Here is a 26,968-nt window from a genome sequence, read left to right on the forward strand (position 1 = left end):
TTTAAGTATTATTTTGTTTTTTAGAGAGTTTACATACAAATTTTGTTTTTTCAGTTTTAAAGTTAATTTTCATAGGTGATCTATCGGATGTTGCATTCTTCATCTTACTTTGTGCTTTTGGTTCTTATCCCTTTCTTGCTGTCTACTCAGCTTTGTCCTTCTAATAGACAGATTCTGTTTAACTACCGTTATCTTCTGCATTGCCTTTGAGGGTTTAGAATCCACTTTTCTAGGGGTTTTTAGAGTCATTACTGCAAAATTATGATTCGACGCTTCATGTGACTTTGAAACTCTTTTCCATCCACTACTTAGACTTAACTCTAGGTTTAATACTGATTGCTTTTCACACCACACTGTCCTTACATAGGGATTCTCACCGTGCTTTATGTTCTGTGAGTTGGAGCACATTCCCAGTCACCTTCTGGATGAAGGACAGGGGGATATTGCAGTCACTGTGTCCATAGTGTTTTTATTCACATGACGGGTAAAATCATGCCCAACATTTTTCTCCCCCAATTCTTGAAAAAGTGCTCTGTTGTCTGGAATTGATTCTTGCAAAAAAATCTTAGTCCCAGTTAGTTTTATTTCTTGGTATATAGCTTTTCCCCCTGTCCAGATGTTTGAAGGATTTTTTTAATGTTATAATTTAAACTTTTTGGCAAGTTGTGCCTCCACCTGAGTCTGTGTCACTGATTTCCTCAGATGGCCATGAGTATTTTCTACCTGCATAGTAAGAGGTAATTTTTCCTCCCAGAACACCTCTTTGAATCAGCTCTGCCGTTATGGTTTCTATTCCTGTTGTTCTGATAGTTCCTCTTGGGAACACATAACTTTTAACTCTTTTGTGTCCTGTGTCCTCCAATTTAATATCTTTTCTCGCTTTATTTCTATATACTCGTCTTTTCTGAGAGAGCTCCTTCAGGTTGCGTTTATAATTGACCTTGTACAGCTGATCATTCTCTATACTTCTATGGAGAATTTAGTTCTACTTTGGCATTTTCAGTTTTGCCTTGTCCTATTCAAAATGGACTTCTTTTTATTTGAGCCTAATATCCTCTGGATTCCTGCTTCGGTTTCTCAGAGGCCATGTCTTTCTGAATCCTGAGGATGTCAAACACATTTCTACAAGTTTCTTCTGGTTCTTATGCCAAATGTTGTTAAGGTATTCTTTTCCTCTGTGCACGATGCCTCCTCCCCTGTGTGAAGAGGTTTTCCCATGGCCCCCTGTGGCTGCAGCGTTGCTACTGTTCTCACTTTTATTGAGGAGGGAGATTCTCAGAGTTTGCCAGTTGCTCTCGGCCCCGTCTGTCCTCTTGATCGCTACCTCAGAAGAATCCCCTTCTGAATTTCATATGCGGAGATTCCAGACACTGCCTCCTGGTATTGCTCTGAGGGATGGAGAGGGATTTGTCTTTTCCTAACTGGATGGAGTAAATGTGAATCCACAATCCCCGATCCAGACAACTAAGAGGGCTGCTCTTTTCTCAGCCTCCCCTGTGACGCTTTGCTGCTGCTCCCAGCAATCAGTGCTCTAGCACCAACATTGAACACTTTATAGCAGTACAATTTTGGAATTTCTGACCCAAAATAATTCAAGATGGAAATCAGAAAGGTGGGCGGGAAAAGGGAGCTGCAGTATTGTGCCAGAAAACAATATCAATGAAATAGAGGTGTCTGAGACCCACCGTGTGGGTTATTACAGAGCTTGGGGGCTTGAACCCAGCAGCAGAAGGAAGAATGGTGGATTCTTGTTATCATCATATTAGAAACCCCAGAGCCACTAAATGTGTCAATTTCTCATTCCAATATTATCAGCCTTCTCATTTGTTGAAATCAACCCCAGGTTCTAGAAATACATGAGTAGCTAATCCTAGCTCACTGCCTCACAGTGAGTTTATACATTTTGCTTTGCTTTCATAGATATTAGGTAGAATCTTTTTTAAAAAGAAAAACTTCTTGTCTGCTTGCTGGTGATGGTGAGGCTAATTTTTGCCTCTGGAAAGAGTCAAAATAATATTGAGTATGGGATGAAAATAAAGTACACAGAGATGTTATATGTTATGTCAATTACATACATCAGCCTGTTTCTAGATCAGGAATTCCTTCTGGAATTCCTCCTGAAAGATTTTCTTTATGCACATAGTATTTTTCACACTGTGCTAGAACCATGCATGACCTTAAATAGTAATCAGCATTTCTCCCTGAGAAAAGTCTGTCTTTGTGACATCAACAGATTGAGAAGGAAGGAGCAGTTAGACTTAGGATCAGTATTGAACAGCAGAAGCGCTGAAAGCCACACACTAGCATCAACCCAGATAAATTGCCATTGCTTCCGGAACCCCAAATCATCAAATTCATACCAAGTTAATTTTCCCTGACAAATCATGCTTCCTGAGTTCTCGATAATGTTTTCACTCATCAGCAGATGACCTCTAGTAGGTGTGTACTGCAAATGTAGTCACATCATTCCTCTCTTAACTCATTTATGTATCTTCAAAATACAGATCAAACAAAATTGAAAATCACTTCACCTTGGCCTGCAAAACTCCACGTTTTAATTGCAAACAGCATAATCAAAATATTACTTAGAAATTCATTTTCTGCCTTCCAGTGTCTTCTATGGGGCTCTGAGGGAGAGATCCCTGAGAAGACAGTGATCCCAACATGAAGCATTGATTTTTTTAAAAAAATATATATGTCCGAATATTGCTGTTATTCTGTCAGAGGAAAAGAACAGATAGCTCCTGGGGAGAATATTCTGGGCCTTTCTTGTTTATCAGAGAAAGCTACATGTCATCCTTTAGAAATGTAGCAGTTCAAGTCGAATTTAATGTATTCAAAAATGTGACCCATCTTAAAGAATAAATCACTTTTGGAAAAGGTTTTAATGTGGCTCAGGACACTATGTCCTTCCTGACAGCCTTTAAAGAGCATCTCTTCCTGCAGCCATGGATGAGGGAAGCAAGCTGCTATTCAATAAGGCCTTTTTCAGGGTCTCTTTTCTCTCCATGTTACTTTCACATCAGGTAGCACCATCCTTTGGTTTGGTTTCACTCTCTCTGTCTTGGCGGAAATGTGGTGTGGTCAGTTACAGATCTCTACAGAGACCTTAAAGCTCTGAGAGAGAGTTTCAGAGTTGATTTGATGCCAGCAGTGAGAGCAGAACTGCGGAAATCTACCATTCTGATCATGATACATTCAGATGAATGGAAGGTGACCATGGATAAGATTAACTAATCCAGACTCTGGGAGATGACCCTATGTGGAGCCAGTTTGTTCTTGTTCTGATGAAACCATGTGGCAAGAGCTCACCTGAGCTGGTGAGGGTGGGGCTCCCCATCCTAGAAGACTAGCTAAGCATCCTGTCAATCATCTTGGGAAGCTGTCCATCCTGGAGTGGGAGATGAGGCAGAATTTGGGGTGGGGGAAGCAGGGGCCTCCTCATCCCTCAAAGCCATGGGCAGTTGGGTCAGGATTCAGGGCTGAAAGTGGCTGGAGCAGCTCTGGCTGAGAAAAAGGTAGGGTCTCCCTCATCTGCAGAGTGAGTGTTCAGAGAAGGCACTGACCGTCTGCTTTTAATTGGTAGTAGAAGGAGCCGCGGCAGCAATGCAGGGCAGGCGGGCAATCCAGGGATGGGAAGCAGGTGTGCTGGTGGGGGTGAGAGGGGCCTGGACTGCCGCCTAGACTTGAGGAGAGGCTATCCTCTTCCTGAGCCATACCAGTGGATGCCAGGCGTGCCCATCAGTGTGGCCCTATGCCAGTTCTGGTGGCGAGGCAAGAATGGACAGAGTGTCCTGGAGTCCCAGAAGGCCGTCTCCAGGGACAACCTCAGAAATGCTTTGCAAGGAGGGGTGCTTTAGACACCTAGTCCCAGGGCCCATGCAAGTATGACAGTAAGGCGCACACAGAAAGGAGGGGCAATCTCATTCCACAGGCAGACAAAGCCAGTCACGGGGCTACCCCAGAGTCACCCAGGTCACCTGCTGTAGATTCAAAGCTTCCGGTATTCAAAAATGCTCATCTTTTCACCCATGCAGCTGGCCTTCCTTTCCTTAAAATTGTGAATCCTACTACTTTAAATGTACTCAACATAAGCGTGTTTATAATTTAAAAGTTAGAGATGCCGCTTAGAAAAAAAGACTTGGAAGTCAGCAGCAGCAGGTAAAGACCTCTGCATGCATAAGCTAATGTTAACGCTTGTGTCATTCCTATGAGGCATTTTAAATTAGCACAAACCCCATGGAGTTCAGTTTATTTATGTGGCTAGACCATAGTGAAATATCGATGACGGGATATATGTTTGGAGATTTGGGTTGTCTGGCCTCCTAAGTCAATTTATGAAAATTCCTGCAAAACCTGGGGATCATCTCGGTCTGTCGTACTTTATTGCTTAATTAGCAGGTTGTCAGAAAGTGGTGCCATATAAACTGAGTGACGCTTTTTCACCTGTTCACTTACTTTTTATCGGGATAATGAGCTGTGGAAGGACAGGTAGTATCTTGTTCCCACCGTGTTCCAGCATGTCGTGGATTCCTTGCCGAGCAAAAAACTCATAGGGAAATGTCATTTCACAAAGCCCATCAAAAAACAGAGGCAGATAATGATGGTAATCCAGCTTCTCAATTTCTACCTGAAAGTGGAAAGACAAGAAACACCATGTAAAAACAGCAGTTGGCAGAGCATGGCAGACGAGCTGTGCAGCTGTCGCCCACTGCAGAGGGGCGTGCTCTTTAGAACTTCAGGAAGACTTTCTTAAGCAATCCACCTAATGGCCTGAAGTATGTCATCATGTCCTTAATCTATTATCAGTGAGGTTAAAGTCATGGACCTTTAAATCTTAACAGTCAAGTCTCCCATCCACATATAATGCACATTAAGAGTGTTTTAATAATTTGTTGCTTTTTTGTTAATTTGTTACCATTTGGCTCAAGTATGATATTGAACAGGAGTCAAGAAGCCTCTAGAATGTTTGCTGAAAAGATCCATGTAAGAATAAAATGAAAGAGACTGTGAGTGGTGGCTCATGCCTGTAATCCCAGCACTTTGGGAGGCCAAGGCGGGCAGATCACCCAAGTTGGGGAGTTCAAGACCAGACTGACTAACATGGAGAAACCCCTTCTCTACTAAAAATATAAAATTAGCTGAAAGTGGTGGTGCATGCCTGTCATCCCAGCTACTTGGGAGGCCGAGGCCGGAGAATCGCTTGAACCCAGGAGGCAGAGGTTGCAGTGAGCTAAGATAGTACATTGCACTCAAGGGTGGGCAGTGAGAGCAAAACAAAAAAGAGAAAAAGAGAAAGAGAGAGCAAAGAAGAAAGAAAGAAAGAAAGAGGGAGGGAGGGAGGGAGGGATGGAAGGAAGGAAGGAAGACAGGCAGGCAGCTGAAAAAGATTGATGCCCAAGGTTCTAAGGAGAACGCTACAGGAGTGGATGCGCATGCGTTCTTGGGAGGTATGTGTGTCTTCTTTGGGGCAAACAGGAGAGTGGGAGGTCAAAGCTGATTCCTGGCTTGTTCACGAGAGCCTGGATGACAACTAGAACATTCAGACCATCAAGAGAAATGGAGAGGACAAAGAGTGGGCTGAACCTGAGCTGACTGACACCTCAAAGCCAAAACATCTCAACCTCACCTTGCCTGCTTCTTCTGGGAGCAGAGACAAATCTCTTTCCCACATCTCCATCCATTACCCTCAGTGTCTCTCCATGTCCCCCAGTCCAGACCTTGGCAGTAGCACCCAGCACCACCAGGGCATGGGAACTAAAATTCTGGAGTTGAGAAAACAGATTGTGAGTTGGGAAGCAACTTCCTGAAGAAGATTTGGTCTTGCTTGAGCCCTCCACTGTCTACCTGTGACCTGAGCTACCACCAGCAAGGTGGCAGAGCTGAAGGTGAGAGTATAGTTGGAAAGGAGACCACAGACTCACTGCAGGTATAACACATCTACACAGAGCAAGGGATGGGGCCCCCACAGCAAGAGGTGATAATTTCCTTGGTTTTCAAATCCTAATGAATGCACCCAGCTTCTAGTTAACACATTCTAATCGAGTGAGGAGCCCATCAAGACCTTTGAGAAACTCCCTTTTACATTAGTAGGAGATTTTAAAAAAATTATTGACAAATTACATGTATATAGATAAATTATATATATATTCCCTATGTGAAGACAAATCATACATATATTTATTCCTTATATATATTCCATTCTGATTTTGTAATCAAAAATTGCAATACCACATAGTGCGAGGTTTTCGTACCGTTCACCTTTCTCTCAGCATTCTAGAGTCTCACACCACATGCTTGCCTATCCCTGGGTATGGGCAACTGGTAATGAACCTATCCTGTTCCTGAGTGTCTACTGTGGGTCGAGGTGAATCAAATTTGCTTCAGTTACCCAAGCAGGAGGCCTGTCTACAGTCTGCTCACAGACTTCCCACTTACAACGCATGTTCAGGTAGGAGCTGGGGATGTAAAGGGAGTCCAGCCAACCAAGGAAGCAAGCAGGTAAGAGGTGACATCCAAATCCTCTCTTGGAACTGGAGCATAGAAAAAAAATCTCTAATGTAGGTTTATACAAAACTACTTTATTTTCCCTTTATTTTTATAAAGTTTACTTTGTTCAGTATACATTTATGGAATGCATATTTAATTTTTTTTAGAGATTTATATGCATATGGAAATATTTTAAAACATTATTTTGTACAATTTGAAAAGGTTATTTTTTCTTAGGTCCTAAAGGCCCAGTGTTGTAATGTATAATTTTACCTTGTATACTAACTTCATAATAAAAAATGTCATCTATACTATATTTTTAAAACATTTTTGGGGCCGGGAGTGGTGGCTCATGCCTGTAATCCCAGCACTTTGGGAGGCTGAGGTGGGTGGATCATGAGGTCAGGAGTTCGAGATCAGCCCGATCCACATGGTGAAACCCTGTCTCTACTAAAAATACAAAAATTAGCCTGGTGTGGTGACACACACCTGTAATCCCAGCTACTCAGGAGGCTGAGGCAGGAGAATCGCTTGAACCCAGCAGGTGGAGGTTGCAGTGAGCTGAGATTGCACCACAGCACTCCTGCCTAGGCAACAGAGCAAGACTCCAACTCAAGAAAAAAATTTTTTTTGTATGTTTTGCTAATTTTTTTCAGCTCATTGTCACACTTTTACAAATGTTTCTTTTAAGTCTAAAATTAAATTTTGTATTTTACTGTGTGATCTAAGATGCTGTATTTTAATACATTAAGTAATTTACATTTATGGCCTAATTTAACTTCTGTCATCTTATTTTTTTGGTCTCTGGTTGTTTTTTATTTACTTTTTTCTTGATATTTTGTAGTTTTGTTACATAACATTATGTTATGTATGTACACACATTATGTTTTATTTACTTTTTTGTAATGACTTTAAATGTAAGACATCCTGTTCAAATACTTTATTGCAGCTATCTTAAACATTTCCAAACTTATATTTATCTTAGTGAGAAAAGCAAGTTACACATCCTCTACTAAGACTGTTGACATGTCTGTTTTTCCTTGGAATTCTATTTTTTCTTTATGTGCTTTGGGACAACAATACTAACATCAACAAAAGCAGCAATAATAACACCAATGTGTGTGATGCCAGACACTGTTGTACACACTGTGCTAGTTCATTTGACCCTCAAGCAGCTGAAATAAATAGGCATTATTAATATCCTAATTTTCAACATGAGGAAACTGAAACAGAAAGAAATTTAATAATTTGCCTAAGGTCTGCAGCTAGTCAGTGCTGGAGCTGGGTTTCAAGCCCAAGCAATCTGGCCATATGACATGGTACTGCCTCTCAGGCTTTGTTGTTTGGCACATTGAAGTTCAGCATTATTATAACCTCCTGGTAAATTGTTCTGTTTATCCTTACGTCCTTATCCTCTTTATCATTACTGATGCAGTTTGTCTCAGTGCAACATAATATTAATATTTCTGTTACTGGTTTATCTATCACATCTTTTTCTATCCTTTTGCTTTCTTCCTTCCTCTGACATTAGATTTTAAGGGTCTCTCTGAAGTAACTTATACATAGATTTGTTTTTCCCCTTTTTACTTTATGATGTGCCTTCACATAACAAATACTGAGTATCTGCATAATTCCTATTCTCAAAATTTTGAAAAAATAAAGTTATGAGGAAAGAGAAAAAGGAAGCAATTAAAAGACAGAAAAGTCAAATTAAAGATTGAGAGAGATGGAGAAAGAAAAAAAATTATCTCTGTATCTTTATATCCTCCAATATCACTGACCACAGTAGTTCTTTCCTACCAAAAATTCTCTTCTCACTAGTTCTTTTCTTCTTCTTCTTCTTTTTTTCCCCTGAGACAGAGTTTTGCTCTTGTTGCCCAGACTGGAGTGCAATGGTGTGATCTCAGCTCACTGCAACCTCTATCTCCTGAGTTCAAATGATTCTCCTACCTCAGCTTCCTGAGTAGCTGGGATTACAGGCATGCACCACCATACTCGGTTAATTTCATACTGTATTTTAGTGGAGATTTTTTTTTTATTAGAGATCACCTGGCCTCAGGTGATCTACCCACCTGGCCTTCCAAAGTGCTGGCATTATAGGCATAAGCCAGTGCACCCAGCCTTCATTGGTTCTTTTTATGACCTGTTTGTACATTATTTGGCATCTTTGTTGTCATTGCAAATATGTTGCCTTAATATTAGAACAACAGGTGGGGATCCACCACCTCATCTCACTGCCACCAGAGACACAGACATGGCTTTTGTTCAACTGACTCTGGAACTATGTGAGGAACTGCTGGATTCCATAGTGCCCAACAGGCAGCTCTCACCTGACTGCCAAAGAGCTGCAGGGCTTGAGGACGGCCGTTCCGAGGTGAATGTACATAATCCTGCTTGGAAGGCTGCCACTCTGATTGATGAAGAGGCAAGGAAATTCTTTTCCTTTTCAGCTGTTTATAGCTTAGAGGTCAGGTAAAGTAAAATTTTGTGAGCAAAATTTACGTTTTTCTCTACCTGAGTTACCCTAAATTTAAAAACCATTTATGAGTATTCTTATCTGATAGCAATATAGTTATTTATATAAGTTCAGTAAGAATCTGTTTTCTAACAGGGCATAATTAGAGACACTGGTTATTTTGCCAAGGCTTTGACTGGAATGGCATATTTTCAGAATTGACCAAACTGAGGAATGTAGGTTGACTTTATATAGTCTTTCTAGGAGAGACTGGCCTAGTACCTTGTCTAAATGGTTCTCTTACAAGATTTCTGACCTGTGGTAAGTAAAGAATGTCATTTTCTAGCAGGCCTGTTAACCTCAAGATATTTGGGGACCTCAAGAAGAGACGAATTTGTACAGGTATTACATACACAGTCTAACGGTGAATCCTTGGTTCTTAGCCTTGAGGTTTTACAAAAGTAGAATGCACAATTCCTTATAAAAGTTCCAGCAAAGCCTACCTAAAAAGAGCCTACCAGTCCAGACAACATATTGATACCCTGTTTCTACAAAAAATAAAACATTAGCCAGAGTGATGGCACACACCTGTGGTCCTGGCTACTTGGGAGGCTGAGATGGGAGGATTGCTGGGGCTTAGGAGGTCAAGGCTGCAATGAGCCGAGATTGTGCCACTGCACTCTAGTCTGCGTGACAGAGGGAGGCCCTGTCTTAAAAAAAAAAAAAAAAAAAGCAGATCAGGCTGATCACTATTCTTGCCACATTTTATGCAAATAACCAGGCCCCATATAATGAGACCAAATTTTATTTTGAAAATAAATTGGCCCTATTATGATTTATCCTTAGCAGACATGGGGAAACTAGAGATTAAAAAAATTTGGATTCTAGCCTTCACCACTGTTTTCGAGTTTTTATTATTTGCCTACAATTTGGGCTAAATCCTGAATTATTTCCAATCTGCAAGTCTAAAGAGGAACCAGGTTTTAATTTTCTTCATAATACTTTTAGTTGGCTCTTTAATGAAATAAGTGCTTTTTTGTTGTTCTGGGATACAAATTCTCTTTTGACTATAATCCTTGAGCGCAAATTATTAATGTTATTTATCTCTCACTGTATAACTCCTGAGAAAACCGAAGTCATGGTATTCTGAAGACTAGAGGTAATTCAACAGCCCGTGACCCTCCCTCATTTGGAATCCCACTGGGCCTGATCTATTTTTCATTGCCAAAGCACTGCTGCTGCACCTTGACAAAATCAAGCACTCTCTCTAAGGCTCAGGGACAATGGTGGAAGAGGGCATGAGAGATTTAAGAGCCTCATTAGAGGGGTGGAGTGTGGAAGCCAAAGCAACTCCACCCTGGGTGCTAATCTGCCATGTTGGCTCCTGATTAACCTCATTTCCGGGAATGCCTCTGAGATTTCCAGTTTACCTACTGCTCCTTGTGTAAGAGCACCTACTTACCATAAATCCCACCAAATTCCTGGCCATTCCTTCTGAAGTGTGTGTGCCCCTCTCTGACAGCACATAAGCCCTGTGTCTGGGGGAGTAATGGCGCAGGATCCACCATCTCATCTCATCACTGCCAGGGGCACAGACATGGCTTCTCTTTATAAGTCCCTATTCAAAGTTTCTTTCCAAGCAACTAGATTTGTCTGTCTCTTTCTTTAGCCTCTCAGCCTCCTCCAACTTTGGGGTAGGTTGGCACAGACCTGTGCACCATGAAACAATGGCTGAACAATGTTCTGTTGCATGCACTTAACACATTTTGGTTCTCCATTAATTCATTGACAGACATTTGGGTTGCTTCTGCAATTTTGTTATTGTGAATAATGCTGCTATGAATATTACTGGACAAGTTTTTGTTTGAACACCTGGTTTCGATTCCTTTTTCCATTCCTTTGGATATATACCTAGGAGTGCAGATGCTGTGTTGTATGGGAGTTGCACATTTAGTTTTAGAAGAAACTGCCAAGCTGCTTCCAGAATAGCTGTACCATTTTGTATTCCCGCCAGCCATGTACAAGGGCTCCAATTTCTCCACATTCTTGCCAACACTTGTTATTTTCCGTAGTTTTGATTATGGCCATGCTAATGTGTGTGAAATGGTATTTCCTATGGTTTAGATATTCATTTTCCTAATGACTAGGATGTGGTGCACTTGATACTTGACACAACATAGACAAACCTTGAAAACATTTTTCTAAGTGAGGGAAGCCAGTCACAAAAGACCACATACTGTACAATCCTATTTACATGAAAGGTTCGGAATAGACAAATTCAAGAGACAGAAAGTGGTTGCTTAAGAGCTGGGGGGAAGGATATTGGGAAGTGACTGCTCAACGGGCATGGGGTTTCCATTTGGGGTGATAAAAAGTTCTGGAACTAGATGGTGGTCATGGTCACACATTATGAAATGCACTTAATGCCACTGAAGTGTACACTTAGAAATGGTAAAAATGGCAAGTTTTATGTGTATTTTACCATGATAAAAATGCCAAAGAAAAAATAAAATTTAAAAAAACAACAAAATAATAGAATAACAATTTGTCATTGTATTTTGAGACACAAACTTTTTTTAACATTGTAGATACAGTTCTACTTACTGCAAGGTGATTTTTTATATGTAAATTCCTTCTACATATCTTCCAGGGTTCTTTTTTATTATAATAAGTTTGTTTTCAGTTGGTGAACTTGGTCTAGGCTTTGGTAAGCTCTCTTATATTCCATTAACCATCAGGCACTTGTTTGCATGTATGTGTGCCTGTGTGTGTATGCATGTGGGTACAAGTGTGTGTGTGCATGTATGTATATATGTGTGTGTGCATGTGTGTATAGGTGTGCATGTGTGTTTTAATAATATATCTGACTTCTGTCGAATTTACTTTTTCTGAAAAGCCACGGTTCCATTTCCATACTCTCCCCCAGTCCCCTCTCCATTTCCACACCATCCCCAGTCCCAGCTCCATTTCCACACTCTCCCCCAGTAGCCCCTCCATTTCCACATTGTTCTTCACAGTAAAGTATTTCAGAAGAATTCTTTACCATCACTGCCTTCGCTTCCTCATTCCCATTCCCTCTTTAACCCACTCCCCACCATTTCACTGAAGCTGTTTTTATCAAGGTCACTAGTGACTTTCTTTGTGTCTAATCTCAAATCCCCTTTCTGTTCTCCTCAGCACAACACAGTTGACCTGGTGAAGTTGTACCCCTAACACTGGGAGGTCACCCTAATTCCCTCCCTTCCAATCCCTGGTCTGGCCTGACCTCACTGGTTCTGAGACAGCCAAGTGGGAAGGGGTCCTCGGAGAATGTCCATTCTCTTCAACTGACCTGCCCACTAGGAGGAGCCACAAGAGTTCCCAGCATTTGAGGCAGGGAGGAGCCTGGCCCCTCTCCTTCCTGTGTGGAAACCAGGATTCTAATGGCTGGGTGGGAGGTGCTCTAGCAGCAACTCTGGCCTAGCAAGAGTCACTGTTTCCCTCTTTTCTTTCTTTTTCACCCAATAATACCCTGTCTTACTCATTCAAATTCAAATTGTCTGTGAGCCTGAATTTTCATGGCCATGGGACAAAAATCCCTGTCTTTAGCTGAACTAAAGGAAAGTTCTGCTGCAGTTCCTCCTTAGAGACTCTTCGAATGCACAATGTCTTGAGCCCAGGCTACCAGAACAAATACCATGGACAGGGTGGCTTCAAAAACAGACGTGTTTTCTCACAGTTCTGGAGGCTGGAAATTGCCGACTACGTCAACATAGTTGGGGTTTATGGAGGGAACTCCTCCTCACTTATAGGCTGTGCAAATAGTCGTCTTCCCAATGTGTCCTCACAGGGCCTTTCCTCTGTGTACATGCAGAGAGAGAGCTCTGGTCTTTCTCTTCTTATAAAGGCAATAGTCCTATTGGGCTAAGGCCCTGCCCTTAGGATCTCACTTTAACCCTTATTACCTCCATCCAGGCCCCATCTCCAAATACCGTCACATTGGGATTTGCCCTTCAACATAACGAATTGTAGGGGAGCAGTGAGGCATGATTCAGTCTATAGCACACTGCTCTCCTCTCCAGACCTCTCTCTCTGTCACTGGCAAGTCCTTTCATCTCAATTTCAGTTCTGTGAGGCCATCCTACCCTTGTCTATCACCCTGTTTGATTTTTTTTTGTAGCCTCATCATTTATTCATTACAGTTTCTTAAGTTCTGTTGTTTAGGGAGCTTGTCATTGCCTAGATGAGTGCTGGGCACACAATAGGTGGATATTCAATAGGCATGTGTTGAATTTTAATTCTGACCTTTGGAATCTGCCCTGTGTTAACTTCCTTGAGAGGGCTGCCTCACTAAGGAACAATGACCAGATGATGAGTGGTTGTGCCTCGGCCACAGGGAGGGCAGCTGCACCCAGGGTCTGCTGTTTAACACTGACTCTGTACCATGAAGGAGGATGCAAGTTTCTATAAATTTACGTATTCTACAACCTTATATATTCTGCAAATAAAATACTATTTTTCTCTTATTAGCATTGCAGTGATTATTTACATTTCAGGAATTTTATCACTATTATAATAGACAAGATGGGCTTCCTGACCCTTGTGTTTACCCTTATTTCACTAGAAATCATTCAGGGCATAATTGGCTATTCTGAGTTTTCTTGTATTTTTAAAATTGATATCTAATAGTTGTACATTCAAAAAATTCCATTTACTTTTAAAACTTTGGCAACATTTCTGTTTTTTATAATATCATCAAATACAAACATATTAAAATTTGTCCATATAAATAACAATAAGAGGTCCTTATTTTTTTTTTAAAGATGATAAGAATAAATTAAGATTAAAACCAAAATTTGAAGAAGAGATAAATGAGGAAATCCCTTATCTCTGAGTGTGTGTGCGTGTGTGTGTGTGTGTGTGTGTGTCACACTGTGACTACTATTTCTAAGAGTTCTTCTCAATTGTTGGTGCCTTTTGTTAATTTAGATTCACAAAAAGTCATTTTTAAGGTTTATGTGACAACGAACCTTATTTTAGCTAAGGCGTTTCAGTAAATTTTTCATGCTTAGGACAACTAGTTTATTTACCATAAAAATAGTAGTTTTCAAATTTGGGGATCTTTCTTTAAAGTTTAAGAAATCCAGAATTAAAAGAAAATTGCTCACAGTGGGGCATAGAGCAAGAAGAACTGTTTTAGACATATCTGTTAAAATTATACGTTAATACCCAGATTAATGACTACATTGATATTAGCTCCACAAAGGTGAAGTGTTTTTACTCATAAAATTTATCTTTAAAATTCATGTTTTATAACTTTTTAAAGATCACATAGTACCTACTATGTGACCTTTAAATCTTACAGTGACCTTTGGTCAGAAGCAATGAAATTTTAACTTGACCTTGCCTGTCAAATATTTATCCCCATAACAAATGTGTAAGGTAATAAAGTTATACTGAAACATTAGAAACACAGTGAAGTTGTATTAGTCCATTTTCACACTGCTGTAAAGAAATACCCAAGGCTGGGTAATTTATAAATGAAAGAGGTTTAATGGACTCACACTTCTGCATGGCAGGGGAGACCTCAGAAAGCTTACAATCATGGTGGAAGCCAAGGAGAACTCACTCACTATCATAAGAACAGCATGGGGGAAACTGCCCCCATGAGCCAGTCACCTCCTACCAGGTTCCTCCCTCAACATGTGGAGATTACAATTTGAGATGAGATTTGGGTGGAGACACAGAGCCAAACTATATCAGAGATTAATGACTTTCATGAAAAAACTCAAATCTGAGACTGACTCTTATGCTTTCCATATCTTTGCTTCTATTAGCAATTAAAATTTCATTGAAAATATCTGTTCTTATGACTGCTGTTATAATTACCAAGGATCTTGCTCAGAAACACAAATTAATCTGAAAAAGCATAATTATCTGTTAATATATTATAACCTCCTTTGGACTTATTGTGGCATTTCTAAAATAAAGACTTAACAGTGTCTCTCTACCCTTGAGGCAGCTATTGAGTTATTGCAAGAGGTCTTACAAATTACATAGGCATTAATCACTGTCTACAGAAAATACATATAATATATTTTACAAGTAGATGTACTATTATTTTTCAAATGTGTGTGAATACAGCTGTGATGAATAACTGAAAATAATTTCTCATCATATTTTTCAATGATATTGGATATACAACTAAAATCATATAGTACATGAGATTTTTAATGCTAAAATTCAGGCTTTTTAACATGAAAAATGCTCTTAAGGGTAAAAATGCAGCAAATTTCAGGCAAGATGGCACACAAGACTGAAATGGACCCATCAACTGCTACGGTCTTTAAAAAAAAAAATGAAAATAAAATGTGCCCAATGCAAAGCTGAGCTCAAGAAATCCTCAGATGCTAGAGATAAAGACAAAATCCAGTTACAGAAATGAGCTCCAGCTGATTCCAGGAGATCCCAGGAAGTATCACATTAGATCATGAAACTGGGAATAAGGTTTTAATGTCTTAGAAAAACAGAGCATTTGGTGAGAGAAGGGAATTAATCCGAGACTCCCACATACAACCAGGACACTTGAAGCGCTGCCTCACCTGTGAAAAAGAAACTGGAAAATCTCTTCCCACTACTTTGTAGAAACAGAAAGAGAGCTTGGTGTTTGACAAAGCTCTCAATGGGACAAACCTCCACTGAGAAATAGAAACCTAGGAAATCAAAAGCTCAGAAATTAAGGGAAAAAATTAGTCTCAGATGTTGAAAAGGAAATTCTTGGGGCCTGGGCACAACCAAATGCAAAAACGTGAACACTTACATAATCTTGTACATGGGACTGGCACAGAAAATGCAACCCATAATACAGATGAGCTCCCAATGGAAAATTTATCACTATTGTGACAATGGAGTCTCCAAAAGGAAGAAGACTCAATAGACCAACGAGCATGGAAACGAGCTCTGAAGGTAACAACTGGAAACAGAAGAATACAATCCCAAATAATTTAAAATGCTTAACAGGGAAAAAGATTTCACTTAAAAATACAACTTTTAGAAAAAAATATAATGTCATTAACTTAAAAATTCAGTAGCTAGGTTGAACAATAAATTAGCCACAAATGAAAAAAGCATTAGTAATCTGGATCATGGAGCTGGGAGGAGCACGGGGACAGCACAGAGAGGTAAGGCAATGGGAAAGATCGCAGGAAGTCCCCAGACCCAAGGCACCCACGCTCCCCTGAGTGACTAACAGAGCTGCAGAGGAAAAGATAGATCACGGGGAAAGACAATATTTGAAGCAATAATGACTGGGAATTTTTAATAATTGAAGAAAGATGTGAATATTCAGACGGAAAATGCAGATCTAGACACTTTACAGAAACGCTATGAAAGTCCAAAGTCAAGGAGAAAGCAACTAGAAACAAAAGACAGTTTATAATAAAAGATCCAAATTAGACTGAAATTACATTTCTCATGAATAAAATGGAGGTCAGAGAAAAGGGTAAAAAAAAGTTCAGTATGCTCAAAGAACAAAAATTATTCATTTACAGTACAACTTAGTAAAATAATCATTCAAAAATAAAGACAAATCAAATGTATTTGATTGAGACTGAGGGGTATTTTTTTTAACCCCTGAATCATCAACTTTACCAAAGGATAAGTTTATTAAAAAGTAACTTGAACACAGGACAAAGAGATGAGATGAAAGAACTAACAGTGGATAAATTGTTGAATGTATTAAGACTAAATAAGCAGTGACTATCGCAAGTGCTTTAAATCATCAGTATGGCGGGTTTACAAAGCGGGGCTAAGATACTAGAAAGGAATAGCAGGGAAGATGAGAGGAAGGTAATCTGGGTCAAAGGTAATAGCTCTGCCTTGAATGAGGTAAGGATAAAGTTATTAATAACCTTTAGACATCAAATAAGCATATGAAAGTTTAGGAATACCTATTCTGAAAGATAAAATGAATTTCCAAGAGAATAGAGAAGAGAGAATGAATAAAACTATATCAGCATTCTCTCAAAGGCTCGTTAAACATTCTCCTGTTCCCAAGAAAAAAATATGGAATATACATAGAATGCATCCAAATATGTACCTTATCATAAAAAGTGTAAGTGAATTAAATGCTCTTATTAAAAGAGATTACCATAAAAGGGAAAACGTCCTTCAGTTCTGAATTGGTTTAGAAGGTGCACACTCAAAATATGACAATGAAAGGTGGAAAATAAAGGTGAGGTTAAAAAAAAAATAGCATCTTGTAGGATAAATTCCTGGCAGAGGAACTGTTTCATCAATGCGTATACATATTGGTCATTTTGATATATATTGCCAAGTGGTGCTTCACAGAGATGGTACCAAATTACATTCCTATAAAAAAATAAATGACTACCCATTTTTCTAATGTCTATCCAAAGAGAATGCTATCAAGGTTTTATTCTTAACAATATTACAGTTAAAAATGTTATTTTAGGTTTATTTCTCTTACTATGAGAATAATTATATTTTAAAGCTAATTTTGAAAGTCATTTGTATATCCTTTTCTGAGAAATGTATTTTCATATCTTTTGCTGTTTTTTCTCTGCTGAGGCATTGGCCTATTTCAAAAGAGTTCTATTATATTAGGGAGATTAGTCTTGAGTGTGGTAGGAGTTTTCATTTTTTTCTCTTGCCATGACAATTTTTAAAATGTTTTTGAATTCATTAATCTTTTATGGATGCTGATTTTTGAGTCATCATTAGAAAGATTTCCCCCATTTTGTAGCATAAAGAATAGAAACAATCAGAAAAGAACATTTATAATGGTTTGTTCTAATACTTTTATAATTTATTTTGTTTACATTTACATCATTAGTCTCTTTGTAACTTTTCCTGGTGTAAAATGTAAGGTAAATTTCCAACTGTGGTTTCTTTTTTAGGTCATATCCAGTTGTCTTGTTATATTTCTTGACTAGCCCTCTAGTGATTGGAGGTTTCACCTTATCAAAAATTTCTATTTCTTGACACTCTATTGTGTTTCACTGACCTGTCTTCCTTATTTGTGAATAGCACCATTTTGATCTGGTTATCACACCTGTTTACATGATTTTAATATTTGGTAGGCTGGTCCCTTTATATTACTTTCCTAGGTTTCTTATTATTATTGCCATAATTTGTTTACTTTTTCATATAAAGTTTAGACATAAATTTTAGACGTAAGTTTGTCTCAACGGACCTACGTAGAACCTTGCATTCAACAATTAGGTAAAACTCATTCTTTACAAGCATACAAGGACTATTTTGGAAAACTGAGTAAGCACTGAGCCACAAAACAAGCCTTAAGAAATTCCAAAATATCTATGTCTTACATGTCACATTTTCTGCAGAAAATTAAATAAAATAACAAATCATGAACTAAAAGATAGCCAAACTTTTCATTTCCTACATATTTGGAAATTTAGGAACGCTTTAAAATCACTCAGAGATCAAGGAGAAAACCATCATAGAAAGAGCAACATGTTAAGAATTGAATCCCAATGAAATGACTTAACCTCCAAACAGTAGAAAAGTTCCTATTTGTACCGACTCTTTTTAAAAATGCAAAAGAGGAAAAGCTACACAGCTGAATGTCTGAGGCCAACACAATCTCACCACTGAAACCACAGAGTTCAATCTCACTGAGGCCAACACAACCTCACTACTGAAACCACAGAGTTCAATCTCACTGAGGCCAACACAACCTCACCACTGAAACCACAGAGTTCAATCTCACTGAGGCCAACACAACCTTACCACTAAAACCATAGAATTTAACCCCTTGAATTCAAAACCTATAGGCACATTGAATGATGGCCAAATAGGCTGTATCACAGAAATGCCAGAATTCTTTAATATCATGTTTACATTTTTAGATTAAAGGAGGAAGAATAAGATAATCTTAATACATGCAGATAAAACTTTTTTTTAAATTGTACTTTAAGCTCTGGGTACCTGTGCAGGCCTTGCAGGATTGTTGCACAGGCACACACACGCCATGCTGGTTTGCTGCCTCCTTCCCCCATCACCTACATCAGGTATTTCTCCCAATGTTATTCCTCCCCAGCCTCCTCACCCACTGCTGTCCCTCCCCTAGTGCCCCACCCCCCAACACACCCCAGTGTGTGATGTTCTTCTTCTTGTGCCCATGTGTTCTCATTGTTCAACACCTGCATATGAGTGAGAACATGTGGTGTTTTCTTTTCTATTCTTGTGTCAGTTTGCTGAGAATAATGGTTTCCAGAGTCATCCATGTCCCTACAAAGGACATGAACTTATTCTTTTCTTATGGCTACGTAGTATTCCATGGTGTATATGTGCCACATTTTCTTCGTCCAGTCTATCATTGATGGGCATTTGCGTTGGTTTTAGGTCTTTGCTATGTATGAGGCCAACAAACACATGAAAAAATGCTCATCATCACTGGTCATTAGAGAAATGCAAATCAAAGCCACATTGAGATACATCTCACACCAGTTAGAATGGCGATCATTAAAAAATCTGGAGACAACAGATGCTGGAGAGGATGTGGAGAAATAGGAACACTTTTACACTGTTGATGGGAGTGTAAATTAGTTCAACCATTGTGGAAGACAGTGTGGGGATTCCTCAAGGATCTAGATATAGAAATTCTATTTGGCCCAGCAATCCCATTACTAGGTATATACCCAAAGGATTATAAATTGTTCTGTTATAAAGACACAGGCACATGTATGTTCATTGTGGCACTGTTTACAGATAAAACTTTTGATGAAATTTCTTCACTAAAATATAAAAGCACTGAGCAGAAACCTGTAGCAGATACCATATTTCATGGTGAAACTCTAGGATTATTCCCATTATGGTTGGAAAGGAGATAAGAAGACAGTTATTTTTATTCAGCCCTACATGGGAGGTTCTAGCTAATGTGGTAAGACAAGAATAAGTGCATGCAAAGACTGGAAAGGAAAAAAACAGAACTGTGCATATTTGAGGATGATCTGGCTGCCTACAGAGCACACCCTGAGAGTCTACAGATAGGCTTAACTAATAAAAGAGTTCCGTAAAAAAAAAAATTGCTGCATAAAAAAAATCAGTGCCCTAAAAATAATAGCATTTCCACATGAGATTAAAAACTACTTCGAACATATTTTTTAAAAGTTCACAATAGCAAGAAATGAAGTAAAACAAACACTTTTTAAGTTAATAAAATTAACAATCAATATGTGAGACCTTATGGAGACAATTACAAAAGATTATTGACAAATATAAACAGAAGACAGAAATAGTCTTCTATGAATAAATGCATATATTGATTTTGCTTACGGTTGGATAGACTGAAACTTAGAAAGGTGATTCTGCCCAAATGAACCATCATGTCTATGGCTGGCTGTTTTACTACAAATGCTCATGGCTCTGTCTAGCTGGAAGATATTAATTCCTGAGTAACAAATCTGGATTTGAGGACGGAGAATCAAATAATTTTATGGAATAACCTTATTTTAAGTTTCTGTCAAAAAGGCTAAAAGACAGCTAAAGGTCACTTGTAAGCAGATCTCAAATTTATGCACACTTAACCTTTATTATTCAGGAATTGTATGTTCCTGACTGTAACAGTCGAAGAATGATACTTTCAAGTGTAATAAATAAGAAAGAAATAATTCCTTGTTTTATAGCTTTGAACATTCCCACTCTATCTCTTATCATAAAGTGAAAGGAATTTCCTAAAACTTTAAAAACTGCATTTATTTTAACCATAGGGAGATAAAAAGGAGCAAAATTCATATTTAAATACATCACCAAAGCTTCTCTTGATCACATATCTGTATAGTGCTAAAAATAGTATACTTTCGTCAGAGGTAGAGGGAGAATAATTGTACTTTGGAATAACAGGTGTTCATAAATAAAGAAGCAAGAAATATATGATAGGCCTGGAAAGTTCTGGCAGAGTTTTAGAAATTGAGGCAGTTAGAAACAGACTATTTGTGGCTTTCGCCACTGGTATTAATTGTAAAACACGGCCCTATTTTGCAAAAACTCTCCTTGAATAAGATAATGTACTGTGAATTTTAATACAGTCGGCCCAATGAGTAGAATTAAATAGATCTGGAAAGGATTAATTCAGGTGAAGTTAATGCCATGAGGCAATTTTAAGAAGAAATTATTATGATAGTGGCACTATTGTCTCTTACATCAGAGTATCATTTTACCATGTGTATGTTTTGCAGAGATTTGTTCCAATTTGTTAAAGCTCTTTGTACCCAGGATGCTTTATATTTCTTAATCAAATTTCACTAAAGCCAAAAGAAGAAACATGCTAAGTAGCTACAATAGTTATAGCATTGTGCTGAATGTTAGGGAGAGACCGGGCTAGTGAGTGGGTAGGGAATAAAAAGGAAAGTGTTAGAGAAGTACAACCTATTTCCTTGGATTCATTTTTTAGTATGATCGGCTTGTCGAAAGCATGAATCAATGACACTCTCTCTTCAGGGAGAGCAGGCTGGGTGTGGCATCAGGCACCCCCGGTTTCAAAGCCATCACTAGTATGTAGTGAAATCTACCGGTTTTCAAATGCTGTGACTGGTGGAAACGCAACGGAGCTCCTCTGGGTATTAGTTCATCATTTGCAAAATGATACCTAATTCCTGGGGTTATTATAAGGATGAAATGATGTCATTTAGCATGTGCGAAATGATATTAATTCCCTTTCTATTCTCTGAAGGGGAAATAATACAGTCACAAAAAGTTAAGTAAGATTTCAAGTGATTAAGTACCAAATGAAGGGTACACACCACAGCTACATAAAAAAAAGCTCTGGGTAAGAGAAAGGAGAGATTGTTATGGACTGGAGTCAGGAAAATGTTTCATTGGTGTGGGGAGACTTTGATAAGCCCTGTGAGATGAGGAGGAGTGAGTGCTCTGGGCAAAGGATATCCCCCAAGTGAAGGCACAGAGGTCAGCAGAGGATAGTCAAGATACAGAGGCTCATTAGGGTTAAGGTAGGCTGAGCTGGAATGAACTGGTGGGTAATATCAGGGAGCCAGGAGGGAGCCCTCTGTGCAGGCTGAGTCTGGACTGGGCACTTTAGGCAACAAGAAAAATAGAGATGCTTAAAAAAGCATTTGGTGAGTATAGTTCGAAGTTCAGGCAGACCTGGGAAGATCAATGTACAGGAGTGAACATCTTGGGGTAGAATTATCAGTTTGAGGCTATAGCAGAAGTTTAAGTATGAAGCCACAGGGGCCCAAATGGTGGTATTGACCTACAAGGCAGACTGAAAATGACAGAAGAAGGATTTATATGAGAAGAAGTAATGGAAGAATACTTTCCAGAACTGGCTGATCAACTGAACATGGAGAATAACAAGATGGAATATATATTACAGCGAGGTTTTCAGCATTTGGGACAGTAAAATGACATGGACATTGTTGGAACCAGAGAGCTTGTGCAGAGGCCAGGATTATAGGCCATAAGTTCAGTTTGTAATGCACACCATGAGACCTCTAGGTGGATGTGCCCAAAGATTTAAGATACACATTTTGGGTTTTGGAAGAGTCAGAAGTAGCAAGACACACTGCAGAGTCATTTGCATAAAGATCATAGGTAGCATGAGCTCGTAAAGCAAGGAGGTCCTTAAGGGAAACTTCGAGGGCTGTCCTCAGAGAACAGGAAGAGGTGGGCAACCTGGAAGTCAGAGAGCTGAGAATCATGCAAGATAACAGGGAGTTCATGAGCTTTGCATTAAGAAAAAAATATGGGTTGGATATCCAGCTTACCTATCATATGGGAAACAGATGACTTTATTTTGTTTTTTTTGAGACAAGGTCCCACTCTGTCACCCAGGCTGGAATGCTCACTGAAGCCTTGGCTTCCTGGGTTCATGTGATACTCCCACCTCAGCCTCCTGAGGAGCTGGGACCATAAGTGCATATCACCATGCCCGTCTAATGTTTAAATTTTTTTGTAGAGATGGGTTCTCCCTGTTTCCCAGACTGGTCTCTAATTCCTGGGCTCAAGTGATCCCTCTGCCTTGGCCTTCTAAAGTGCTAGAATTACAGGCATGAGTCATAGCACTTGACTGATAATTATTGAAAATATAAAAACTCTGATAGAGTATACGCAATCAGGTATATAAATTGTGAAACACAAGTTGTGATGCTAGCTGTTTTGTGTCAATATAAAAACTTAAAAAAAAAATGAGATGGAAGTATTTACAAAGGAACTTGAAGAGACCTATCATCATCACTTACAAAGACTATGCTCCTCTCTCAGAAATACTCTAGTCCCGCGGTCCATGCATGTGCTGGCAAACCCTCAGGTTTCTGAGTCCTACTCTGTGAGTTTGCCTGGAAAGAAACATGGGAAAGTGGGCGGGGGATCATGAGCAGGTGAAGACCCCTGGGAGGACGCTATCATTAAAAATATCACCATAGCTTTATCCATTAAGGTCTGTTTCATTTCTTTTTAGAAATAAAATACCTTTGGAACGTTTCAGCTTATAAGCTGTTTGAATCTTGGGCATAATGATAATTAGATAATCTGGTTGCGCCTCTCCAACGAATGAAAGAATTCAACTGTTCCACTGAGTAAAGTGAAAAGAAAGGAGAGATAATTTTGGTGCCTGGAGTATCTCAAGGAGGTAGGCATGGAGGAAAGAGCCATAGTGAAGGTTTTGAGGAGATGCCAGCAACTCTGCTGCCCGTCTTTTGGCATGCATGGGGAAGGTGCCAAGGTGTGCTGTGGGTTCTCAGGAAGGGGGAGGTACCTAGAGGGTGCCAAGGGCACTAGCTCGGGCCTTCGCTCCTCCGTGACCAGCACTGGAGCACGAGGGAGCCACCCAGCCCTTCTGGGCTTCTGCCTTCTCACCTGTAGATAGGGCAACAGCCACACCCACCTCACAGGAATAGAGAAAGCTAAGAACAGTGCCTGGGCAACATGAGGGAATCAATGAATGTAAGCTGTGAACAACTGCAAAGAAACCCTCTGTTATTTCTATTATTTGAGTTCCCTGTTTGTAAACTGCAATTTTCAGTTTAGTTCCTTTGTATTCACTATATTTTTTATTTATTTTATTTTATTTTTATTTTTTTGAGACAAAGTCTCACTCTGTCACCCAGGCTGGAGTGCAATGGCATGATCTTGGCTCACTGCAACCTCTGCCTCCTGGGTTCAAGGGATTCTTCTGCCTCAGCCTCCTGAGTAGCTAGGACTACAGGCACACCACCATGCCCACCCAATTTTTGTATTTTTAGTAGAGATGGGGTTTTGCCATGTTGGCCAGGCTGGTCTCGAACTCCTGACCTCAAAATGATCCGCCCATGTCAGAATCCCAAAGGGCTGGTTTACAAGCATGAGCCACTGTGCCTTGCCCACTCTATTCCTTAAATTTTACTTTAGAGAAAAAAATCCATTTTGGAATGCCAACATTTTCTTTCTGAAACTCTTTTGGTGCTGCTGTCATTTTGTTTAAAGTGATTGAAGAACAGAAGTCATTCATGAAGGGCACAGCACGCACAGCCCAGAGAGCTTGCAGGTTAAAACCAGGCACAGAGTAACGTCTGCCAGCCATTCAGGGGACTTTAAAATAGGTCACAATATCTTTCCAGAAGATGACACCATCTTTTTGGGTTTGGGTATAACAATAAATCTAGGGGGTAAGAACATAAAAGACTGGAAACTTCTTTTGTATTATAATAATGTACTTCTAAATGCATTTTGGGGCCAGACAAGTCCATGTTTATGCAATGACTATAGATACATATATAAGCTGACTAAATAACAGGATGTAAAATTTATTGATAATCACATTTATCAACTAAACCTTGACAAGTTTAATGTAAAATTATTATCTGTGTAGTAGAATCTCTGCTTTCAGAGTTTACCCGTAGGCCACTCATCTAAGTGTGCTTTTTTTCTTTTCTTTTCTTTTTTTTTTTTTTTACAGCAAACACAGTATTTACAATCGAGTTATTTTGACATTTTAGATTGTATACCAGTGACACATAGAAAAACGGACAGCCAGTCCACTGGGTTGTAATATTAGAAACAAAGATCTCAAGTCATAATAATAGAGCAGAGTTTTAAAAAGTTACTAGGTTTTCTTTATTTGTTATAAGAAAGACTGAACTTCTTAGTATGTAGTTTGAAGAGTAATTTCTTTAACTCATTGAAGCCTACAGAGAAAATTCAAACCCACAGAGAATCAGAGGGTCATTTTCCAGATTCTTATTAGACAATGTGTGGAACTGGTGTCTTTCTTCTCGCGGTGAACCCTGAGTTCTCCATGACTGCTGGAGAAGACCAAGCATTTCTGTTTAGGATGTTTTTTTCTGCTCTTTCCAGCTCTAAATTTCTAGCATTGCCAATTCCCTTTGTGGCTGCCTCTCTGGACTTTATGCCTTGCTGCCCTTTGTTGTGATTTTGCATGGCCACTTATGTAGAGACTGCTATGCCACCAGGTTCCAGTTGCAATAAGATATCTTAAGATATGTTTGCATGTCTGTGAGGACAGGGGCAGCATTTGATTCATCTTTGCTACTTAAAATCACCTGCTTCTTATGAGTCTTAATCAAACTGCTGAATATGTGGATTATTCTGTCTTCATTTGGGAGTAATAAAATACTCAAGTATAAGGTTGCTGATTACCCATTTCACTGAACAATGAACATGGTCAGTGCACTAGTCTGTTGTCACATTGCTATAAAGATACTGCTTGAGACTGTGTAATTTATGAAGGAAAGAGGTTTAACTGACTTGCAGTTCCACATGACTGGGGAGGCCTCAGGAAACTTATAATCATGGCAGAAGGCTAAAGGAAAGCAAGGTATGTCTTACATCGTGGCAGGAGAGAGAGAGCATAGAGGAAACTGCCACTTTTAAACCATCAAATCTCATGAGAACTCTCTCATTATCATGAGAACAGCATGAGAGGAACTGGTCTCATTATCCAATCACCTCCCACCAGGTCCCTCCCTCGATGTATAGGGATTATAATTTCAGATAAGCTTTGGGTGAGGACACAGAGCCATAGCAAATCTCCTGGCCCCTCCCAAATCTCATGTCCTTTTCACATTTGAAAACCAATCATGCCTTAGCAACAGTCCTCTAAAGTCTTAACTAATTCCAACATTAATTCAAAAGTCCAAGTCCAAAGTCTTATCTGACAAAAGGCAAGTACCTTCCACCTATGAGACTGTAACATCAAAAACAACTTAGTCACTTTTAAGACAAAAATGAAAGTACAGGCATTGGGTTGATATTCCCATTCTAAATAGGAGAAATTGGCCAAAACAAAGGGGCTACAGGCCCCATGCATGTGTGAAACCTGGCTGGGAAGTCATTAAGTATTAAAGCTCCCAAATGTCCTTTGATTTCAGGTTTCACATCCAGGGCATGCTGATGCAAGAGGTGGGCTCCCATGGCCTTAGGCAATTCCACCCCTGTGGCTCTGCAGGGTACAGTTCCTGCATCTGCTTTAATGGGCTGGCATTGAGTGACTGTGGCTTTTCCAGGCACATGGCACAAGCTGTCAGTTGATATACCTTTCTGGGGCCTGAACGACAGTGGCTCTCTCCTCACAACTCCACTAGGCAGTGCCCCAGTGGGGACTCTGTATGGGGGCTCCAATGCCACATTTCCCTTCCATACTGCCTTAGCAGAAATTCTCCATGAAGCCTATGCCCCTGCAGCAGACTTCTGCCTGGACATCCAGGTGTTTCCATATGTCCCCTGAAATCTAGGCAGAGGCTCCAAAACTTTAACTCTTGTCTTCTGTGCACCTGCAGGCCCAAAACCATGTGGAAACTGCCAATGCTTATGACTCGCACAGTTTGAGGCAATGGCCTGATCGGTACCTTGTCCCCTTTTAGCCACAGCTGGAGCTGGAGTAGCTGGGATGCAGGGCACCATATCCTTGGGCTTCTCAGAACAGTGGGGCCCTATGTCCGGCCCACAAAACTATTTTTCCCTCCTAGGCCTCCAGGCCTGTGATGGGAAGGGCTGCCATGAAGATTTCTGACATGCCCTAGAGACATTTTTCCCATTGTCTTGGCT

At 39.7% G+C, this 26,968-nt stretch overlaps 1 protein-coding gene across 1 annotated transcript in view; it reads right to left on the reverse strand.

Moving 5' to 3' along the window:
• The window catches only part of PACRG (parkin coregulated), a 589,608-nt gene that overhangs the window by 250,505 nt on the left and 312,135 nt on the right, over nt 1–26,968 (reverse strand). Inside the window, exon 3 of the mRNA XM_032253240.1 lies at nt 4,459–4,630. Coding sequence (XP_032109131.1) covers nt 4,459–4,630 — 172 coding nt within the window. The remainder of the gene's footprint in view (nt 1–4,458; nt 4,631–26,968) is intronic.

The sequence above is a fragment of the Sapajus apella genome, unplaced genomic scaffold (genome assembly GCF_009761245.1).
Source record: "Sapajus apella isolate SASKATOON/1434 unplaced genomic scaffold, GSC_monkey_1.0 scaffold82, whole genome shotgun sequence".
NCBI lineage: Eukaryota > Metazoa > Chordata > Mammalia > Primates > Cebidae > Sapajus > Sapajus apella.